General features: G+C 41.7%; 1 protein-coding gene across 5 annotated transcripts in view; it reads right to left on the bottom strand.

Moving 5' to 3' along the window:
- Positions 1-24,212, bottom strand: part of tanc1b (tetratricopeptide repeat, ankyrin repeat and coiled-coil containing 1b) — a 118,993-nt gene that overhangs the window by 22,800 nt on the left and 71,981 nt on the right. For all 5 annotated transcript variants that reach the window (XM_037788976.1, XM_037788980.1, XM_037788977.1 and 2 more), the window contains 6 exons: positions 13,753-13,875; positions 10,096-10,377; positions 9,595-9,749; positions 3,761-3,992; positions 2,762-2,928; positions 297-904 (listed from right to left, as the gene is read on the bottom strand). In XM_037788976.1, coding sequence (XP_037644904.1) covers positions 297-904; positions 2,762-2,928; positions 3,761-3,992; positions 9,595-9,749; positions 10,096-10,377; positions 13,753-13,875 — 1,567 coding nt within the window. The remainder of the gene's footprint in view (positions 1-296; positions 905-2,761; positions 2,929-3,760; positions 3,993-9,594; positions 9,750-10,095; positions 10,378-13,752; positions 13,876-24,212) is intronic.

Here is a 24,212-nt window from a genome sequence, read left to right as displayed (position 1 = left end):
CGTCCACAGCAGTACATTGCTTTGCTTCCATGCGGTAACTCCTGTCTGCTTCTCCAAACTGGGGGCGTGCCAACCGTCATCTACTGTAGGTAATACACTGACTATGGATAATTACTTCATACAACCCCACATCAAAACAACCATACTATCCCTAATTTGTACTTTCTAACGGATTGTTTGGGGTCTTATTATGATGTGCAAGAATATTACTTGTCTTGCCTGTAATAGTGGCCCACATTCCTAAAAGGAGAGCTGCTGAGTTACTGCATGTGTTTAAAAAAGCAAAGAGGACTGACCTGGGGTCACAGAGGAAGTCTGTACTCTCTCCATCAGCTCTCCACACCAACCACTCTCTGAAGGAGGGGTGACAAAACATGCGCGTCTTATCCCGCCGTTTGATGAGGAAGCACGAGAGCAACTCCATGCGTTGCTGGAAGTCCTCCCATGGCAGCTCCCCTTGGATGAAGCCGGCGTTGATGGCCTGGAACAGCTGTTCGTCGGTCATGGGGTGCAGTGAGGCGAGCGCCACGTTGAGGATTGGCAGCGAGCGCTCAAAGGCTGAATTGGTCATGAACTTCATGTTGCACTGTAGCTGGTAGAGCTCCGCCAGCGACACGGGCACGACTTTGTAGCTGGCACTCTTGATCACCAGGTGGCCTCTCTCAAACAGGTCCAGGGTGAGTTTGAGATACAGGTAGGAGCCCTGGCTGCGGGAGATCAGGTGGCTACTGAGCTTGCCGACTGTGATAGGGTCGGCCTTGCCGTTCAGGCTAATGTTGTTCATGATATCCTTGCTGCCATTGATGCGGTACTGGATATACGCGTTGAGGTCGTTGCTTATCTCTGTGTTGTCGGAAAAGTCATCCAGGGAGATCTTGGTGAAGGGCAGAAGGCTTGTGATCTCCTATGGAAGAGACAAGGTGAAGACATATATGAAGTTATATTTCCATGCTCATTGCAAATTAGCCTATGTTAATGAGAAAATGTACCAATCAAATCTCTATACCCGAATAACAATAAGTAGTTTTCGTCTCTGCATTATAAATTGTATTCCTTATTACCACAACAGACAAATAGAAGAATCATCAGAGGACTGTCTTTGAGCAGTAGGGGAGCAAACATACTGAGCTATCAGGCCAAAGCAGACACTTGTTACTATTGGAAATGTGGCTATGAGAAAAACAGGACTGGGGATGTGAGTATTAAGAGGCAGGGGATGGATAGGATGGTGGGGGGGCAACAGGAAACCCTTCTAACAGAGGTCTGAGCCAGAGCTCACATTTCAATCCATGTCCTGGGGGTTGGAGAAATCAATGCACCTTAATCCTCCAATCCTCTGCCTGTCTGAGGCTGAAGAAACATTGCCTCAGTGAGATAACACTTCCCTCTTCCTCATCATGACAGGGGTACAGCAAACACACACACAAACATGTATCCACACATGCACAGAACGTGATTATAATCCACGGGGTGAGTGAAGTGCTAGCAACACCTCACAGATAAGCCAGATATTAGTCTAACAAGCAAAGGCCAATATCCTGAACCCGTCCCCATGGGTGACATCCTATTTGTTTGCTCAAGGTGCAAAACAAAACCTGTGACACTTTCATGACACTTCTATGCACAAATATGATGCTGTGGTTGCAAGCTGAGTGTTATTTCCTTCATGGATTCCATTGAAGACGGAGTATCATGTGGCCTTTCCAATTCTATACGAATGATTCGTCCTTTTTATCTACTTACTCGGACAGACATTGTGACATGTGGAGAGTTAAGAGGTTGTGACACAAATTCTCTTCAATTTAAAAACTGCTTCACCGTGTCAATCAGAGCCCACCTAGCTACATTTACTTTCACAGAAATGTTTTAAGCAAATTGCATTGTGTGCAGTCAACTGAGACATCCGGAAAAAATCTTTCCCCCACCATAAACGGATCCTGACGGATTAATAGAGGTGAACACATAAGAGCATGAATAAAAAATGTCAGTGTTATAATAGATTGATTTAGCATACCCAGAGAACCTTGACATGAACCGAATATTAATTCTGACTCGTAGGACAAAACAAATGGGTTGAACTTGGTTTGTAGTGCATTGCATACTGATGGACACTACCTCGACCTGGCTTCTGCCTGAGCATTAACAACTTGAGCTGTAGATGTCAGCTATCACATTATTATCCCAGGCTCAGCGCTTCATCCCTGCCGCCGCATGTCTCATCGGGCATGTCAAAGCCTTCAGCTATCACCAGTGTGAGTTCAACACATCTCTGTAACTGGTCGACCGAGTGTCACTTTCCCTCCGAGCTAGTCAGCTCAAAGTGACTGACTGCTCCTTCCCTGTCATGCAGTCTTGATTCCCGGGTCACTGATACTTCACTTCCTTCTTGAATGTTCCTGGATACGCTTGACAAAAATGACTCTGTTGAGAGTCGAGTATGACAAGCAGGAGCAGCTCAAGAAGACCTTTCAACTTTCACACCTGTCAAAATCGGCAGGGTTTGATGGCAGTCAGTGTGAGTATTAAGAGGTAACGGCAGATCGGACTAGAGCTTTATTACATACTACAATCGTACTGAGAGATTTCTTAAATTAGATAACCTCCTGTAATAATCTGATTTTAACTCTCCCTTGAAACAAGCTGCTTAATTTGAAATGTCTGAATAATGACGACTCATTCTGTCATATTGCAAGAAAATATATTGCCTGAGACAAGCTCAACACAATGTTTTTTTTATTAATATTAATGAGCTCCTCCTTACCAGTAAATTAATCCGGACAGTGACCACCAGTTTAAGCCAGGAGGGGAACTTAGCAATGATCTTCGTGATGAAGGAAGCAATGGTGTCTCCGTAGTCAGGCTTGTGGAACTCGGCTTCGTTCAGCCCGTCTATCAAGATGATATGGTCCTCCTCTGGAATCCTCCGCTCTGGAAACACACACACAATAACCATCAACGGTAAGATGATGTGCAGTGAGGTACAGCTCTTAACAGCATTAGCTCAACTAAATTGCCCTTTGGCGAGTGTGCAGAGAGGTGCCTTGTTTCAAAGCAGTAACTGAACCCTCTCTCTCTGACGTGCGGTGAGAGTGAGTGGTAAGGGCTTTCACTTAGATTCATCAACTTCACAGCCACTGCTCCAACTTCACTCCTTGCTGAAATGTCAAGTTCCATTTTCTCTGTAAAGACAACAGTTAATACTTTCAGTGGCAGCTGGTTGAGTTACTCGAGGAGATCAGGGACTAAAAAAAACGTTGGTATGATCATAAGCCTGTAATAGTTGTGGAAAATAATTTCTTGCATCGTGTTTATTAATATGTGAATGATCAAGTAAAATAAGCATATTGACAATCATCTTTTCAGTATTAAACATTTATTTTTAAACATTTACTGAATAAAAAATAATAAAAGCCGGTGCACCATTGAAGGTGTTCCAGTCTGCTCTCCAGACCAGCACTCGGTTTATTGTATTCTGTTTGATCTACAGTAAATCTATTTATATCAAATTCTGAAGTCTGTCTCGTTTTTGTCTTTATTGAAGTTATTACTTAATGTGGCTGAGGACCGAAAAACATCTGGCCCAGAGGAAGATTTCCAGGTCCAGTATCCAGTTCTTATATATCCATGGGTAAGGGCTGGGTCATCTAAAGAATGTTTTCTATACTATACATTTCCTGGAGTACAGTTGAGCAAATTGAGTCACAACAGAAGAAGCCTGCAAACATGAAATATTGAAGTATATTATAAAATGGTGTTTTACCTTTACGTAGGTTGGCCAGTGGCTCAAGGACGCCCCTCCGGAAAGCGGCCATGGGGTCCTGGACACAGGAGCGCAGACTGAGCATGCTCTGGAGGTGGGGCTCTCTCAGCAACAGCTCCCGGTACGCACTGAGCTGGTGTGCTCTGCACAGCAGGGCAGCGATACTATGTACAAACTCTGGTACCAGGCAAGTGTACGTGTTATCCGCCTGGCAGTAGTGATAGGCCACCACCTGGAACACAAAGAGAAGGGAGACAAACAGGTCAAGGCAGGGTTATTTCAGACATATGGAGTGTTAAAAACATGTCAGAGTAATAAATGAAAAGCGTAAATTAGTTTTGGCTTTAGCAATGAAAAATATGCAAAGCTGGGGACATTCAATAACCTCAAAGCATTTGCAAAAGCCAATTGCTTGTGGACTAAAAAACAAATTCTGTGGATATAGTCTTGAGTCTGATGCCCTCTTATATTCATAGCCTCCATAAAGCCACATATGATCCATTCAACCAAGTTGAGAACACAACTTTAGAAGGGATGATGAAGTAACTGGGCAAAGCCTGCCCACCTCAGATAAACTCTACTATAAAAAGGAAGCTGTGGATCCCAGGTGGAGCTCTAAAAGAAGGACCTTCTCTGTCTGAAGTCAGGTTGCTGCAGTGTTCAAAGGAGGTCTGATTTAGAAGGAAAAGGGAGGGACAGGGGTTGGGGAAGAAGGAAAGAGAAATGCCCTGGGGATATATGACTCTGTTCTAATTACAGTCCAACCTGGAGGAGCTGACACACTTCCAAGATCAGCAGGAGGAAGAGCAGGTGACCTCTTCCTCTGCTGCCTATTGCTTCATTAACAATGATGACCAGCTTCTGGAAAAAATCACTCACTAAAGCTTACTTTATTTCCTCTAAGCCAGACCACAGTGACATCTAAAAGTGTATTTATATTTCCTTCATTTGTAATGGGGGAAATATAAACCAGATGAACTAATAAATCCACTACAAGCACTCTGGCTGCAAGATGTTGACAGTGATTTAGAGGTCTGAAGCAAGACTAGGTAGGAACAATGAGACCGTAAACTTTCTACACCAATCCAGAGACTCGTGATGGCGGGACTGCGCTTCAAACAAGTAATTACAATTTAAATGGAACAAAACCACCGGGGTTAGAGCTTCGTCTGTGGCACATTTCACCTTTATCTATCACCACAATATCAACTAGTTGTCTCCAGATGTGTGCTCTTTATAAAAGTGTCAAAATAATATGTGGCTCTGCAAATGTAAATGCAAAAGCAAAGGAAGAAAAGTGATCACAAGTGTCTAAAGGTAAAGGATTAATCATCCTAGGACTACCGTGAAATTCCATGGAATTAAATTTGCTCTACAAATCATAAAAAGAAAACATAAAAGTGAGAGAACAGGAACTAAATTAAACCCAAAAAATAACACAGCAACTATTCATATATGCTTTCAAATAGATTATCAAATATTATACATTAAACTGGGGGATTTGGTACAGTGAAATTTGTACTATTTCTATATTTTGTAAGCCATGATGGCTCAGTTGTCACCTAGATTTACTGATTTGCAAGGAACAGGAGTGTGATATGGTGGTTTACCTTTGTCAGTGAGCTTCACACTAACCACTATCGTTCATCAAAAATGCTTCTCCAAAACAAGACAACGTCCATTTTTGACAGCGGCTCAGTTAAATAAATACGTCAGTAAGTATTAGAACAAGAATGAGCAGCCACAGTGAGCTGTTAGATGAAGAGCTGCAGGCGACAGGCTACACATCTACAACTTCTCAGCGAGGTAACCAACTACTTTCACTTTCGCAGACTCCTGCTGTGTGCAGCATAACATCAGATCACGGCTGCTCACAGAATGATGGAAAAAGGCTTTTTATTTCCTGACTTCTTTATTAAAACAACAATAGTGTATTTTGCTGCCCCCAATATTCTGGGACCTGTAACGTTAGTATTAAACCGGATTTGATGTTACCACCAGTAAAACAGGGTGTCGCCAAATCAACCAGGACTGAAATCTTACAGATTGCTACTTTAAAAGAACACCACATTCCAGAGAAAACTGAGACCGTAGAACACTCTTCTCTTTAAGTTACCTGCTGTTTATATAAATACAATAATGGATAGGTGCCTGACAAAGAGGCTGCAGTGATAGTTAGTGTACAAGTCATGTAGACTTCTGCCTCATCAATGAGAAATAAGAATCTCAATGATGATGCAACACTCTGCAGTGCACCTGCAGTGCTTCATGTACTGGCACACCAATGAATTTACTGTTGAGAAACAATGCCTAAAAACGTGCCTCTGTAATAGCAGTAAGACATAAAACTCGCGATAAACCATAAAATGTAATGGCCGCAGTGGCCCTGTTATGAGACCACTTTCAAATCAATGATTAAAAAGAAGAAGAACTGACAGAATTTGACAGAAGCTGCTCAGTGTTGCATCAGTATTCACACATCATAGAGAGCCTGTTGGAAACACTTTACACAATAATTGGCGTGGGGATATTGCTTGGGTTTCATAGACATTTAGATGAGCCTCAGTGGCATAAAGTCAACCGTCTGGTGCATGAACTTTAGCGTTCCCAGTGTACAGTAGTTATCTCATGCCCCATTTCACTACTAAGCAGGTATCCCTGAAAGAGTGTTAAACCCTGAAGGTGTAACAGGGACACCAGGATGCAATCAGGAACATTAAAAATGAGGACAAAGCGTCAAAGAGTCCCATTAGAAAGCTGTGTCCCCCATCAAACGAGCTAACAACCCTCCATCACAAAATGTATTCAAATTAAGTGAATGCCAACGTGAATACAAAATATTCTCTGAAACACAGTGGTCCCCCATCTTCCTTGTTAAAACTCTCAGCAGGCAAAAAATGCCAAAGTTATTAAATGCCTCTGAGAGTTTCAGTCAACTGTAAGTATTTCCAAAAAATGAACTGAATGTGCAGGCATTGCACGGCAAGCAGCAGTGGTGCTGTTTTATAAACTGCACATGTGAATAGGGTGTAGTCAGTAGTCCCTAAAGGTGCAGGAGTGGAGGCCACTAATACAAAAAATGTCAGATTTGATGATTAGAAACTGATAAAAGACAATAGCATACCACCATGACAGTTTTAACAGGAGCCTCACCAAGATACGGGGCTAACAATTATAAAACCACAAGACAGCCGCAAGCGGCGATTCCACGAAGCAAGCCAAAGCACATTAAGTAGACAGGTACAGTGAGGACTTGTCTGCCCACTGAACAATTTTAATCATAATCGGAGAAAGCATCGCAGAAATATGGTCCAACTCTTGTTTGTGTCTTTGCTGCCAGCTCCGTCACAGACAAGTGGTCTGCAATAATGATGGCAGTGTTGCTGACTCAAATGCAGAAAAGTTTAAACTGTTCACTCGCTACTGTAACTAACTGAAAAGTATGTTTTATATTAGAAAAGTCCATGCTTGTTTACTTTCAGGGTTTCCACTGTTTTCTAGAGATAATAAAGATAAGCTGGTATGACAGACAGGAATTGCGCCATACACTGACATGTTCCTCTTTGCTTAAAGGACCAGTGTGTAACAATTAAGGGGATCTATTTGCAGAAATGGAAAATAATATTGATAAGTATGTTTTAATTAGTGTATAATCACCTGATAATAAGAATCGTTGTGTTTTCGTTACCTTAGAATGAACCGTTTATATATATAGCCCAGTACGGACAAACCAAACTTTGTTAACTTTCCCTGCTTGTGGCGGAGTCGATAACATTACTCGCTCCCGTCGCTGCCGCTCTCTCGCTCTTGCTTCACCACTCATTTCCCACGTACACACACACACACTCTACACACTGGCTCTGCTCCAAATGCTTGGCACACGGGAGATGCTTCAGTTGGTTGCAATCTCCTCCTCCTCACCGCTAGATATCGCCAGATCCTTCACACTGGACCTTTAAGTCTGATTTAAAAGACGTGCGGTCTATGGCTATAACTTCTCTATGAAATCATCTCTTACATGCTTAGAAATTACATGTCAACTTTATGAACAGAACCATACATTCTAACCAATTTAACGTTATTCAACCGTTTAAAACGAGTTGTGAAGAAAGCAACGTTATGTAATGTTATCCAACCTGCATGTGCTACCATGTGATGTAACTTGCGGGCGTGTTCACAGCGTTTCCACAACATAACCGAGAGCAGCCTATTCATAATACTCTCGTCCATAAACTTGAACGTTGAATGTTTATTTGAATGTTAATATGATCCTGAACATAACTTAACCCTTTCAGATGGCAATGTTATCTGTTTTGGGGAGCACTGATAGATACTGTAGCCTAGTGGTTAATTCTCAGCTAAAGGAAAATAGGAGAATAATGAAATCATTTTCCAGGACAACACAAGATTGTCATGTCAGCTGTATCAGATCACAGCCAAATGGTTACAAGTTTGATGAAGCAGAACTGGACATATTGTTTTTTTTATTTCATACATACTTCTTCCTTGTCAAAAAATGGTGCCTACCTTACCCACAATGCAACGCAATGACCGACAGTTAGGTCGAACATTCTGGTGCTTATGGTTATGCTAATGCTGACCAATGTAGCCTCAAGCCACTAGCCTCAAGCAGAGATGAGGTGCGGGCTACATAGGTCTGCTAAGCTCACTTCTTCTTTTTACCTCCACACCCCCAGATTTGATTTCATTTTCAAACTTGTAATCTTCAGCCCCAACTGACGCTGCCTCAAGTAACATCACTTGAGGCGATTTACCAGATTTGCACAGCTCCCTCTGGAGCCACAAAAGTTGCCATTTAAGGTGGCGACTATGAACCGCAACGCCACAGGTTCTTACATGTCATTTCCAATCTCGCTCTCCTCTCATTTACTGTCATCGTTCTACTGTTTGCTGTCCAATAAAGATTCACCAAGTTTTCTGTGCACAAGAAATAATAAAAAGCTATAGACCTTACGTACATTTTTTATGTCTATCTTTAATGAAAGACAGTGAAAGCTACAGCAGCTTAAGATGAGGTTTTACTTATGATAGCTGATCTGAAGTAAATGACTGGCTGCACTATAAGAACAGTTTGCTATTTAGGACAAAACTTCTGACTATACTGTTAAGTGTGGTCCCATGGCAGCACACAGAGAGACCCTGTGGTAATTCTCGCCCCTACACAATGCAAATGCCATCCATCTGTGAGCTAAAAGGGCACGCTAAAGACCTGAGCCAAAGTTTTCTATCTACCCACTTCCTCGCAGTCATACTGCAGTAGCGAGATGCTGCGGTCATTAATATTGAACGTGCTTTTCATGGCCAAGTCTATAACTAAGCTCACTGCTTCTCAAATCAAACAAACCTGTGATATTAAAGGTCTCTGAGCGACCAATGGTGGCACTGTCTTTTCATAATCTTAGCGGATTGCTGAAGACCATTCATATTTCACGGGCTGAATATCAAACAAATGAACATAAACAACCATAAATCATATACAAACACATATAAACATAAATCAACTGAGCTGAGCCGGTTTCTGTAGTGCATCTCATACATACTAAGAGCAACTCTGCACACCATCAACATCTCTGTAATAAGGGAGAGTATCATCGGAAAGAACAAACAGATGGAACTGCATGAAGGGTAGACATATACTGTCCAAAACAGAAGACGCAGTATATCAATTAATGTACACCACAGACAGCAGATATCTGTACATCTGTTTCAATGTTTTTTTTGCTCTAAGGATGAGTGAGACAATTTTTTTTCTACATTCTCCGACACCGTGATTTCTCCTGAATACTGAGGTGCAGTATTGGCTAAAGTTGTACCTTAGCAGCCAGGCGTTTGACAGCCTCCTCCCTGCGTCGCTGCATCTCGGGGGTCCCAGGGCAGCTGTTGGTCCTCAGCGTGTTGGTAGCACTGGAAGGTGGAGTGGGCTGTGGTGGCTGGCTGAGAGGAAGTTCTGTGCTTGGTCCTCCACCACCTGGAAGACACAAACACACATTTCAAAATGTACCTTAAAGGGAAATTTGTCAAGTACTAAATACTCTTATCAACATTGGAGAGGACAAATATGCTGCTTTATGCAAATGTATGTATATATTTATTCTTGGAAATCAATTAACAACCCAAAACAATGACAAATATTGTCCATAAAGGCATATTTTGTGATATCAGTTTAACAGTAGTTGTGGAGATTAGAGTTCTTATTGTCAGTGGACATATCCTCACTTCACTTCCACAAAATACAATAAAATACAACAACATAAACTTAAAACTTGCAGCTAACGTAGTGCTCACATCCAAAGGCAAATACTAAAATTCCTTACTTTTTGGGGAGGCACTGGGACTGTTGGAGGCGATCTGGCGCATTCGGCCTCCGTGGCAGCTCAGTGCTACTAGCCGGGAGATAATGGCCGTCTTCCCATAACCCACGCTGCCCACCACTACTGCGCCGTGGCTCTCTGTGGACTCGCTGGCCTTCAGGACATCTTCCAGCTGCTGAAAGAGCCAATCTCGGCCCACGAACACAGAGTCTGTGGTGATGCTGGGAACCTCAAACAGCAAGGGCTTGAGCATGATGTCCACGGGTTTGTAGGGAGCAAAACGAGCTGAGGAAAAGCAATAGGAAACATGTCTTTTAGAAAAAGGCATGAAACATGCTTCAGTTTGCTTTCTGTCAGTAATACTACAATGTCTTCATGTCGAGACATCAACCTTTAACTGTGAGCTCTTCTGCAGCCTCTGAATGACGTTCCAATAACACAATCATGCAATGACAACACTGGACCTTTCTCCCGGTGAGTTTGGCAACGTCAAACTGATGCTGGGTTCTAGTTCAGCCTTGATTTATCCCAGAATAAATCCATCCTCTAAAGACAAACCTGTGTATATTGCCATATTTATACCTACGTATACCAGTTTTTAAGGAATCATCTTGATTCTTTTGTTCCTCCAGAAAGTGCAGAACATTAAAAACCTATGTTGTAGGTTTAAAACTGTGTCTTTTGTCTGCTTTAGCTTGGATAAATGTTTATTTAAGTGGAATCTCGATGTAAGTGGACTTGAAAGAGAGCTCTCTATCTGGTCCACTTCAGCACTAATTAGATCTCAGAACACTTGTTCACTCAGGAACTCTATAGAAACTCTGATCCTCTCTCTACTAATAACAGTATCGCTACCATACTTGCCAACCTTGAATCTCAAAAATAGTGAGGATTTCAAAACCAAAGTGGTTTCAGAGACTTTGTTTGCTTTCTGGTGACTTTAAAAGAATGAAAACAGCAAAATATTAAGGACACTGCAACCACATTTTTATGTATAATAGGCATACTTTTAGTTTTACTTTTAATCCTCAGGAAAGAAAACTGAGTAATTCACCCCTCTGGCACGAATTTGTGTGAATCTCTGGCATAAACCAATGTTCATCAGTTTTTATTCATTCAATCATTTTTTGAGTAGGCTATATCTTTCTCTTAGAACTCTCCATTTCTCTTTCCGTCTCTCACTCACTGAAGGACCTTTCAGAGACAACGTGACAACAGCACCACTGTGCTCTGAAATCCTTTATTTCCAATGGTTTGCATCACGCCACGACAGCTTTTCGCCGTGTCTAGCAAAGCTCTTGGGTGCTGCACGCTGTGATGTGCCTCGAGCGCAGCTCAAACCGCATTGTGTCTCGAGCATCTCTTCCACCGGGAACCGACATTTGGTGTAGCTCTATTGTCATCCGGGTGGAAACAGTAGGGCTTATACACATGTCCAGTTCCAGAAACAGGTTTGAGTTAAGGAAAAGGAAAAAAGGTGTGAACATTTGTCATAAATTTGGAGAAATACGGGAGAATTGTGACCCCGGGAGGAAACCGGTAGAGGGCAATGAAAAATGGGAGCCTCCCGGGAAAATCTAAAGGGTTGGCAAGTATGATCGCTACTACTAATACAACTGCTGCTACTACTGCTGATGCTGCTTTTACAACTACTGCTCATACTACTTGATAGTAGTGTTGTACCAAATAGTTTGAAGCTCCAATCATAACGTTGACATTCGAATTCTAAATCAACATTCAAAAGCGTTGTTTTTTTTCTTCTTCTTTTTATTGTGAATAATCTGGTATTTCTGCACAGTTGCAGATAAAGATTAGAATGCACTAATATTATTAGTATTATACTATTTGTAAAATTGGATTCCAGTGGTGGCTGTGAAGGATTGTTTCTAACTCATGTGATCCAGACATTTCCTATAATTCCAAAAGTCTAAATTTATTGAAATTTTTTTACATATTTGTTGGCATTTAGCCTTCCAAAAACAACACTTCGACTGCAGTGAGGCACGCACCTATATTAACAGTGTGGTCTAGCTGCAATCTAACAATACTATAAATAACATTTACATAACTAGAATAACTAAAAATCTATTTTTTTCTTTATTTTTTGTTAGGGTGATGGCATCATAAAATATGGCGAAAGACATTTGAAACTTCAGTCGAAAACCTCAATAGGAGTTTTGAGTGTAAAAAAAATGACATTGGGGATAGTTAGACTTACTGCTTATTATCCTGTAGGTCTTAGAATCAACTGTATCTTGACAATATGTTATTCTTTTAACAAGGGCTTAACTTTTGGTTTTGCAGATTTTAACAAAAACATTTAGAAAGCAGCTTATTTGTTGAAATCTTAGATGCTTAATTTCGTTGAGTTTTTATACTGAAAAAAAAAATACTTGAAATTAATCAAAAGTAATGGCTTTTTGGAAAGGAGAAAAACAATTTAGTAATTCTACTTTGGAGAGATGGTTGGCAGGACTCCAAAGTACACACAATTTTAAGTTAATGGAACAAAAATTGCAATGCCGCCAGCATATTCTTTAAAATAATTATTACATGTTCTTCAATGTAACGATTACTTGCATATTTGACATATTAGATGATGTATGATGTATACAGATGTATGTGAGGTTTAATAAACATATTTAAACATTCTGTTGGTCAACTGCTGACAAACTTTAAAACTGACCTGTGGGCTATGGTGGTGTCTCTCGCCCACACTAACCATAACTCATTTCTTCACTCCCTTTACTCTAGAACAGTTTAAGACTGCCTGCAGTCCCTGGCAATGACGGAAAACTCAATACATGCATACACACAGTAGAAAACAAAATTCAGTCTGAACAGACATGAACTGTGCCTCAGCACTGATGTTTCTTCTGGGATATAAAAATTAATCCACTGACACGATGCTTCTGTATCAACCTCATGTTTAAGGAGGTGTGGAAAAGGAGGAGGACACTTTCAAAAGAGAGTTAAACAGTTTGAGTATCTAATGATATCATATTAAATTATTCATGTTCTCATCAAATATTCACTCTGTGAGATTTTCTCTCAGTGAGACCGAGGTTTCAAAATATATAACCAAGTTAAAGGCTGCTGAACCAAGGCCAAGATTTTATCTGTAGAGCTTAATGCATGCAGGAAACAAGCTTTTTGATAGCATAGCATTTATATAAATCAGTGCAGTAGTGTTTACGGTGCATACTTTTAAGTATTTGGACAGTTTTGTGGCTCTGCACTTAAACACACTGGATTTGAAATTAAACGATGACTATGAGGTGTAAGTGCTGACTTTTAACTTTAACTTGAGGGTGTTTACATCCACCTCGGATGAACCGTGCATGAACTGTAGCACTTTTATACATACCTCTTAATAGTATAAAAAGCTGCAATTCCTACACTCTTTCCTACACTACCTTATATGGATTTGAACACACCAAACACCATTAAAACTGAAACATAGCACTTTATCCTCACAGCAACTGTCACTGTTTCATTTGCCAAAACAATGAAAAACACTAACACAAACTTTAACACTGCAACTGACAGTGGTACAGCATAAACGTATAAATTGTCAATATCTCAAAATAAGGGAATTGGCAAATAAATTCAGTAACTTGCCTCATGTGTATCTACAGCAATAATGCATTGTGCAGTCACCTTTAGAGTCGTGAGGTGGCCTGCCTCCTGTATTATGCCAGGGTAGGCGAATGGATGTCCGCAGGGGGGTGTTGCGCTGTTCATCAAGAAAGCTCAGGTCTTCCAGCTTCGTGGAACTGGTCGCTGCAGACGGAGACAGAAATAAAGAGAGAGTGAAGCAGACACTTTGGTGCATCTTGAGTGTGTTTGTCACATCGGCTATAAAGAGTAAAAATGAAACACACGCACAAGAAAAAAATGTTGTGGCACATTTGGCCTCTCTGAGGGAAGATGAGTGAAGAAGAGGCAAGCCAGTGCGCTCTGACATTTACAGTTTGCTTGAGGCAGTGTGTGCAGGTACCAGTATACTGAAGCAGGGAGAATAAGAGTATCCCTAAGTCAAGACGGCAATGCTCCCCTTTTTCTTTGATTTGAGCTGACAGCAACACACAATACAGCAGTGAGAGGTCTGTCCCCACAAACACCCCCACTGGGGCATACAAAGAGAGCAGATTACCTTCATGTTTCTTAAATATACAGAGAAGGCTTTAGAAATGTTTCACTTTACTGGCTCACTGCTATATTGCTTAGAAATTACTCATGATTGTCAATCTACTTGTAATTACAGGACATTTCAGCACCATAATGCAGAACAGACTATAGCGGACCCAGAAAAAAACCTTAGATGTTCACGCTTTATCCAGATTTTATTGGAATTTTGTTCAATCCATCATTTTTGTTTTTAGCTGAAGGAGTTGAAGTCTCAAAGCAGGAGATGTTTTCAACCACCAAGTGGAGGCGGTCCCCCGCTGGAAATAAACTCTGCAGATGAACTACTTGATGAGCCAGTGATTACAAGGCAATTCAACTCTCTGTTTGAAGTATGAGACGTGGTCTAAACATAATAAAGATGTGCATAGTGCATCAAGGTCTCTCTTCCAACTGCTGTTCACCGTTCAACAATGCTATCACCATGGTGATCCGTGCACTCTTGGCCCTGTTGAAGAGCAGACTCAAAGCCTCTGCTTTCTTCTTTATCAGCCTCAGCTGGGAGAGACAGTCACAAACACTCGACTCTTCTTTTCACTCCCTCTCTCCCCGCACTCTGTCGCTAACTTTCTCTCTGGAATGTCCCACTAATTAAAACCCGTCTGCTGACAACAGAGTAACTGAGGAAGCTGCCATCAATACAACTTTGACCGGAATAAAATAAGGCCCTCGTGGTAACTTTTACTGCAGTGGATGGTGACTTCACAATTAACTAGAATGGACAAAGTTGAACTTAAAACAAAGTGAAGAAATCAAGGAAGGCAAACGCATAATTTGCAGTCAGTGAGCGCAGAGCAATACAGCACTAATACTTGAGCGAACGTGATACTAAAGCTAAACTGAGCAGCTACTTACATCCAACAGCAGAGCCAAGAAGGACAGTGGGAATTCTCACAAGGGGACTTCCTTGTCCCCAGCGTGGGATAAACTTGGGCGGGCATACAGCCGAGCAGGCAGGGTGCAGACCCTCACCTGAATCTCTGGAGAGGGGCTCCGAGTGGATGAGCTCACTGAGGGCACAAAAGCGATTCCTCTGCCCCAGTGCTCCCAAGCAGGCACACTGGCAGCATTCAGCTGCTGAGCAGAGGGCTTGGCTGCCCCCTCTCTCTAGTGCTCAGCCAGTCACAGCATCCACAGCATTAAGCACTTGCTGAATGAATGCAACGCTCTCCGAAATTGGTAAGCAAGCGACAGGGGGGTAAAAAAAAAAAGGACTGAATTAGCGGAAGAATAAATGGAAAACCAAGAGATTTAGTCTCCAGTGGCTGATTACAGTTTGAAATGGGCCGCTGCTGTAGTATTAATCAATGATCCTGGCTGGAGTGGGGTGAGGTATAAGAGAAAGGCATGCAAAAAAAGAGGTAGAAAAAGCACTAGAATTATAAATACGTACATTAAAGAATATGGTATGGATACTGTAGTGGTGGGGTTGGGGGTTTTGTGAACCGAGGAGGAGAGACATGGACAGAAAATCATCCCTATGCAGCAAATACTGACAAGAGGACCACAAGAAGAGGTCTTTCTCTTTTTTTTCTCTCTTCAATTTCTTCAACATTTCTGAAGTGGAAAACGCAAAAGCCACACTGAAACTCATTCTGCACCAGGCACATCTTTTTGCCCATGGGTTTAACAAGAAATGACTGCAGGTAATACTCAGTTTGACTTGCTAAAGTAGTTTAAATGCACACACTCCTTCATTCCTGTCTGTGATAATGCATCCTGCACCATAACCATTTCTCCTTTTTGTTAAGTCATATCTCCTTGTTATCCGCAATTCTTTCAAGGCTGAGAATTCCCACAGGAAGATTTCATATCCCCCCAAATCCCCCTCTTCAACTCGTTTTCTCCCCTCAGTCTCCAGATTCGTTCCTATTTTTGCACGTCTCTACTCATTGATAAAACGTACATATGATACCTTGAAGTCTGTGCTTGCAGTGACTTTGAAGCTGTACAAATGTGTCAGACTGTATTCTGATGGAAATTCTTTCTTCCTCAGGCAGGTCTGCCCTTTGAAACCTTCAGTTCTGTGTCTCCCATGACAGAACAGAGAAGAGGGCTGAGCTGCTCTCCTCCAACCACTGTCCCCCTTCTCCCCCTGACGTGGCTCCATTTTCCTCCTTACCAATGGATACAATCAGTATCCCCATCACCATGGAACACCTTTACGCCTTTTCAAGTTGCAGGAGTCCATTGTCACCACTGTGAGACATTGTATGAGTAAGGGTGTGAGAGTCTTTTTAGAGTAAGCCTGGAAGTTCTGCAAAATTCTCTCTAAAATACAAGGCAAAATATTTGGTTTATACCACAGATTGAAGTCTATGGGGGGCGATAGGGACAAATTATTACTGTGATAATTACCTTGACATAATCTTGATATCAACAAAACAACAACAAAATCACACAGTGAACAGGTATTAGGCCAAGTGTTTAATGAGAAATGGGAACTATGAACCTTGAAATCTTGTTATAAGAAATTTGTCACAATAATATGACATAGAGACAAAAGGTTAAAAAAAACAACACTTATCACCCACTCATCCTTATTAGTAATAACTGTGTTTCAGAAGGTGGCTGTGATTTGTCTTTACTAAATACTTTAACATCACCTCCAGCTCCAGTCCTCCTTTGACCTGTTAAGTCTGAAGTGCTTTAGCTTAAGATGACTTAGTGCAAAGTAGAATTTTAAGTGGCCTGCACGCAAATGTGGCTCGTTACCATGGAAACTTAAAAAAAAAACTCTATCTGCAATGGTCCTCTTTCGTGAAAAATTAATATGTAAAAGGTTCACCAAGTTTTTGTGTATCAAATTTCCAGTGCTGTGCTTTGATTACGAAACACTGTTTTCCCACTGCAGCATGTACAGGAGACTGAGATGAGCTTGCCTCCATCACTAGGTTTGGCAGACCCTGTCCTCAATGTTGACCCTAAACCAACTGTAACCTTCACCATCTATATCCTAAACCTGAACCAAGCTTTTGAATGGTGAAGCTTGTTGGGAGTGGTGCACAGCCTAGGAGTACAAACGTGAGAGAAATGGAGAGATTATACTCAGTGTGAAGAAAACTCTACTTAGGAAAACACATTGGTGCTTTAAACCAAATGCTAACAAGCTCACAACGACAATGCTGGCAATGCTAACATGCTGATGTGTAGCAGGTGTAATGTTTAGCAAGTTCGCCATCTTAAATTAGCGTGTTAGCATGCTTACATTTTGTAATTAGCGCTAGCAAAAAAGTGGTATCCACACCGGCAGCTTTTCTGCTGCTGCGCTGCTACTGCCAGGCGTTTCTTTCTACATAGAGTTTGCCTTTCCTATTGGCCATTTTACTTCATTATAAATGTCATTTATATTGCTAATTTGTAAATAATAGCAATAATCCACTCTATTAATTATGGAGCCCTGCAAGTCACTGCATATTCCACAACACTTTCCTGCAATTATTTCAGAATAAAAGCCTTGTGTTAAGGCTGTCGCTAGAGGGCTTTTATTTTGAAACGGAAACAGGAAGTGTGAAGTTAGAAATAAATATTTACTGTTTTCCATGTCTGTGACATTTTACAGATGTAGACATTGCAGGATGACAACCGCTCCACCTGTCTTAATCTTTGCTAAGGTGCTGGAGGAATCAATGAGTCCAAAAGATGATAGAATAGATATCCGCACACTTAGATCTATGCAGTATTTCACTTTATTCTAAGCTATAGGTTTGTCAGAGCACAGCCAATAGGAACGCTCTCTCAATGAAATGACCTGTGATTGGTCAAAGTCTCCCGTCACGGGCTAGATTTCTTTAAAGCCTTAAAACAGAGCCATGATGAGGTGCACAAGTCTAGTTATCTCTCAGAACACTTGAATTACAATATGCTGAAAGGTTATGATGGAATTTTTGCCCAATGATGCCAAAAATAAACTGCCTGCTGCCACTTTAACCTGAGTGCCGAAGCAAGAAATTCTGCAATGCACATGCGCTGCTCACGTTCCTGTCCGTGAGGCTATAGGAATGCCATTATCTTTCCCAGTATTTGGTGATAAATCAAACTATTGGATAAAATGAAATTTTCATCTGATGATGGCGTTACATAAAAAGTTAAGGGACCACCAAAGTTATTACAATTCATCCTGAGGGGAACGTAATGAATTTCTGTACAACCTTTCATGGCACTCCATCTAATAGTTATTGAGATAATTCAGTCTGGACCAAAGTGGTGGACCAGCCAACCGACCTATTTATACAGCGCCTCTCTAGTCTTCTGAACACTCAAAGCGCTTTAAGCTACGTGTCCACATTCACACACACACATTCATAGACTGATGGCAGGGGCTTCCATGTAGGGTGCCAACCTGCCCATCAGGATCTAATCTAAATACCTATTCACACACCGATGGCACAGCCTTCAGGGGCAATTTGGCGTTCAGCATCTAGCCCAACATGCAGACTGGAGGAGCCAAGGATCGAACCGCTGATCTTCTGATTAGTGGATGACCCGCTCTACCTCTGAGCCACAGCCGCAGTTCAGGCCTCTAGCGTGGCCAAAAGTATATACGTAATATGAAATAACTATAAACTGCACTGTACAAACTTAAAAGCAAAATAGAGAGAGTAGCTTTAAAATGTATTCACTACACAGGAATAACATGCATAACTTGAAACACGAGTAAGTCCATATAACTCCCTGCAAAAACTCTGTGCCAAGAGCTATAGCTAGGAAGAAAAAGAGACCTTGGACATTGCCGTCATGAACAGTTGCATAGTTCTGCAACACCTATTACATAACTCTTAAAAGTGGGGCGCTGTCAATCAAACATAGCCAGATGGCTCTGCGGTGGCAGAGAGTAGTTAGCTAACACATTGTCCCTTTGAGATTAGGCATTTGGCAAGTTCTGATCCGTCAATGGAGTGCCACTGAGCAGAATTTTAAATGGCTTTGTTCAAAACTGAAGCAGATTGATCTCTGCAAAGGTTTTTATTTTGCTCCTGCTGTGACGGAAGCACCAACAATTCTCTGAGAGCGGACATTTTATAAGATGCCACTGTGACCTTTTGAGAGAGCTGGACGATATGAATGGGTTACCGTTTTCTTTTCAATCTCTAACTGAACAGATCAATGACGAAGCCGGAGGCGGAGGAGAATTCCACGGCTACCTGAAGACAAAAACAGGTTGACATGGTCCAGAAGTTACAGGATACAATATTGTCTGTAAACTACCAGAGAAGACATGAGCTTACAGCATATCCAATAAAACAGTTACATCATGCCTTCCTGCTCCAGTACTACAGAGACATTACAGCATATTGAATTTAGAAAGCCATAACCTTCATGCTGCAGTACTGACAGACATATTTTTTTAATTTGAGAAGATTACTGTCACAGATTGTGTTCACATGGACCAGGTGGAGATGACTTCAGTCCTTCTAATAAAACACAGATGTGAGCTGTACTCAAACCTTACCTTGTCACTGTTCTCCAAGGTTTTGATAAAGGAACAACACATCCTTGAGGCTGCTTGTCAATAGTCCATAGCCTTAGGTCAAGACACAGTCTAACGAAGGATGTTGGATCCATTATTATAGAGCACGAGTTTTGCCAGAAGAGCGGAGGACTTTTGAGCGTGTACTTTACCTCGACATGGCTCAGACCACAAAGCTGTCGAATAGCAAAACACCACAGATGCACTGCAGCACCATTCCTGAGCCACAGTGACCCCAACTCAATCTCCCTGTCTGAACAACCCGACCACAAGCAGCTCAAGTTAAGATTTCAAAACCATGGCATTCCAGTAGCCACAACTAATGTGGCCCTTTGACTCTGTAATCGTTTTTAAAAAGCTTAACATGAATGACTCAAAAATAGAATTCTTATTACCAAAGTATAATGAAGAGTGAAGGTGGCAAAGAGTGCGAAGTGAAATGTTGTCAACCATTGAAAGACATTCAGTCGTTACCTCTGTTTAAATATACTCTCTTCTCTATTACAGTTACAGAGTTATTCTGTTGCAAATGTTTCACCTAGTCTGTCGTGCATTACTGCACATTTATGTGATGGTTATACAATTTTGACTGATAATTACTTAGTGGAATTGTGATGTATAAAACTGCACCATTTAAAAGAAATAAGAATTGGTCTTGAATCATATTAATTAGATATTGTGAATCAAAATGAATCATTGCAAAGATAGCCATTCATATCCCTAGTAAAAAAAAAACATTTGTTTGTTGAGAGCTGTCTCAGCAGGCTTTAGAAAGAGGACTGCATTATCAAGGGAGGTTAAATGCTCAGAGATTGTTTACTGCAGTGCAAGGACATGCAATAATTATTTTTCCCCCATATAGGTATTCTGAAAACACAAAGAAACCCAGGAAAAAACAGCCAATCGCATTTCTTGGGCCTTCTATGTATCGCTTTCTGTGATGTGGTCAGCTACTAGCTTTAAAACAGGGAATATTTTAATATTAAATGGATGATAAATGTGGTGGTGGCTGCTGGGGTTGCTGTGTGACAGCTTTTTAATGATGCCTTATAAGATATGGCAGAAAATCTTTTCCATGAAGAATGGTGGCCAAGATAGTTCCTTAGACTACCAACTAATGATGCAATTACAATAACTGCTCGTAAAGAGGCATCTGAATTCAGCTCTGTCGGCGGTGACAGGTGGTGCGAGCCAACATTTGTGCAACTTGCCACAGCACACGCGGGCTCCACACGAGTTCACACAGCAGTCCGGGGACAAGTTAGCCACAGTATGAGTGTGTGTGTTCACCAAGGCGGTGCAAATGACACTTCTCAGCAATATGCGGACATTCCTTCTACATACATAGTTCACATTCTGGAGGCCCAGCTATGCACCCGGTGATTGGCATGAGACAGATGGACAAACGCCACTTTGCCTCTGAGAAAATTTGGCCTTCGTGCAGCAACTCTCAGCAACTTTATGTGTTTCTGTTAACTAGTCTGCTGTAGTTACCTCAATATGCCAATGCTTAATCAATACAAGAACAGTACAGTGTTTCTTTTACATGAGCAAAATAATACTGCTGATGTAACAACGAAACAGTGAGGTTTCATTATTGTCTAACTTCAGTGGAAACTAGCTGTCTATGAAAACTGTTGACCACAAGGTCTGGGAAATATAATATATATATATATATATACACACACACATCGATCCCTCCCACATAAAAGGGCCAAGGTGTCAACCGGCTAAGAAAGGTTCTTCACAGACAAACACTCCAGGGGGATCCTGAGGTGTTGCCAGACCAGGTTGGATATCTAATCCCTCCAGCATGTTCTAAGTCCACATCAGGGTCTCCACATAGTTGAATGCCCCGTGGACGCCTCCAGAGATACCAAAACAACTTTAACTGGGTCTTTTCAGCTTCAAGGAACAGCTACTCAGAGTTCCTTTCAGATGTCCAAGCTCCTCACACTGAGCCTAAAAGCTTTGTTTATACTCATGCGAGCCTCCATAGATGGCGCGTGCGCTACGAGCATGCACAGAGGCGTTTATGCTCAACGCATTGTTCATTGCAATTTGCTCCGAAACGCCAGGGGGGGTACAAACAAAATATTCTGTGGATAAGCAAGAAGTCAATGAGTGATACTGGAAAGAAAAGCTGGCTGTCTGGCAACAGTAATAAACACCGACGTACCACCAAACATTGCATTTGTGTACTGTAATTATTACTGTCGCTTACCTCCAACTCAAAATTATTTTCAGCCTCTTGGTGCTTCCCCTCTGGTCGCCACTCTTTCCATGAGACCTTTTTCTTTAGCTTTTACAAAACGAGCTCTCATATTCTTTCACAGCCTGCAGCAAAAAGCCTCTTTTTTCCCCAGTGTGTTGCTTATTTCTTTCCAAGAATGTAATGTCATGTAACTGTTCCCGTGGTCTCTCAATGAACAGTTGTAGAGATGTCTGTACAGGTGAACCTGCTTGGCCAGTCTTCCCTCTAAGGCATCTATGTTGCTACCAAGCGCCACGACAACTTGCAGAGCCTTCCCGCACCACTCGAAAGCCGCAATGACGTGATTTTCTGGCGCTCGCACTTCGCGCTGGCTTCACTACGGCGACCATAAACCAGACTTGAGGGTGCGCTCAGACACCCTGCAAAAAAAATTCATTTTGGTTGTTTGTATCTAAGATCTGACTTTTGCGGTTGCAACTGTGCTCATGAAAATAGGTGTTGGTTGGGAATGTAGATAAACTGTAAAAGAGACCTCTGCCTTCATACCGAGATCCCTCTTCACCAGTCCAGTACAAAGTCTGAATTACTGCCCACTCGGCACAAACCCGCTGAAACTCATCCTCCATCTTACTCTCACTTGTCAAGACCATGAGATACTTGACCTCATTTGGAGCAGAAGTCGCTCCCAACCCCAAACCAATCCACCGTGGTCACAGACCTCGAGGTGCTGACTCTCTCGGAAGTTTACTGAATGAAAATGAAAATGGAATAAAAATATATCGGTTTTCAACCCCCAGCATATTTTAGGAAGTGGGGGGGATCATTTATGTGTCATTATCTGAAGCTTTGTATGCTCTTTGTCCTTATTTACTGTCAATCAATAAAGTAAAGGCATAGTCACAGCAGACACCTCGTTATCCAATGTGCTGGCATACAGAGCCACACAATGGAAAATACTCACAGAGGTTCTGGCACACAGAGTGGATGCACTAATGATGAATACATTTTGTTTTGTACAACGGTATCTCATCCATTAAGGTCCTTCCTGCTTCAGTATTTGCTTCTTCAGAATCTTTTTTTTCCCTTTACAATTTCCTTGAGCACCAACTGAAAAGAAGCGCTATCCCTGGCACACCGCGACACCTACATAGACTGCTTTGGGCCATAAATGAAGTTGTCTCACCGTGTCCTCGATGTCCTCTGTCAGGGCTTCGCCACACAGCGTTAAAATCTGAGGTGTGAATTCTGCAAGACCCTAGAGGGCAACGCTGCATAACTATGACATCAGCCAATAAACTTTTTTGAGCACACGGGGAGATGAGCACACTGGCGCTCATGCGCAAACCCAACACACATAAACAGTCAAATATTCCCTGGTCTGGTAGCTTTATGAGCCAGTGTGTGTCTGTGCCGTTCAGGTTTATGTCAGCGGCAAAATAACGGTGAGATGTAAAAGGATATGGACTCATGGAACAATAGAACGGCCTCTGAACAGCACAATGCCATGTACCAATTCATGTTTACAATGTGGGCACAGATTCAACTGTGGGCGGTAGAAACATTACCAAAGCGCTGTGCCAAAGCAGTGCGCAGTGTGTGAATGTGAAATACATACAGTACATGAGCTATGGAACGTATTCTATGTCACCATGTATTATTTGCTCTGCTACTGCTGTATCTCTTACACAATCTCTTACAAATAGAAAACGAACATGGCAAGGACAGTTTTAACCAACAGAATAAGACTATCTTCAGCAGATAAATGGGCTACAAATTGTCAAGGCTTTGAGACAAACATGGCACCTTTACACTGCATTACATTCATTTGGCACATCATTTCGTCCACTGCGATTCATAATAAGTGCATTCAAACTCAATAAGAACCTGGGCGAGATGTCGTCAAAGAGAAATAACACTGTGGAAGTAGCAGACACGAGTGATTAGTTTCTGTATTTCATCAAGGTCAAACCAGAGGGAGCCATATTTTGCAAGAGCATTGAAGCATTTGATCTTCGGCACATTGCCAGCTGCGGCATCCAGGTGAAATGGGTAAAACGCTCTTTTCAGCCTGTCATATTCCTCAGCTCCAAAATCTAAAAGAAATACATCATCTTCCAGCTAAAAACTAATATTCACATATTGAGGGATATACTATTCTGTCTGATCTCTATCTGGAGTCTGGTGTTTTATCTGTTTTTTGTTTTTTTTGCTTTGACTCGTCTCTGTCTTGACCTGAGTTTACTTGTG

Source organism: Sebastes umbrosus, chromosome 13 (genome assembly GCF_015220745.1).
Source record: "Sebastes umbrosus isolate fSebUmb1 chromosome 13, fSebUmb1.pri, whole genome shotgun sequence".
NCBI lineage: Eukaryota > Metazoa > Chordata > Actinopteri > Perciformes > Sebastidae > Sebastes > Sebastes umbrosus.
The sequence above is the reverse complement of the archived record's forward strand: the minus strand, read 5'-3'. Positions and strand labels throughout refer to the sequence as shown.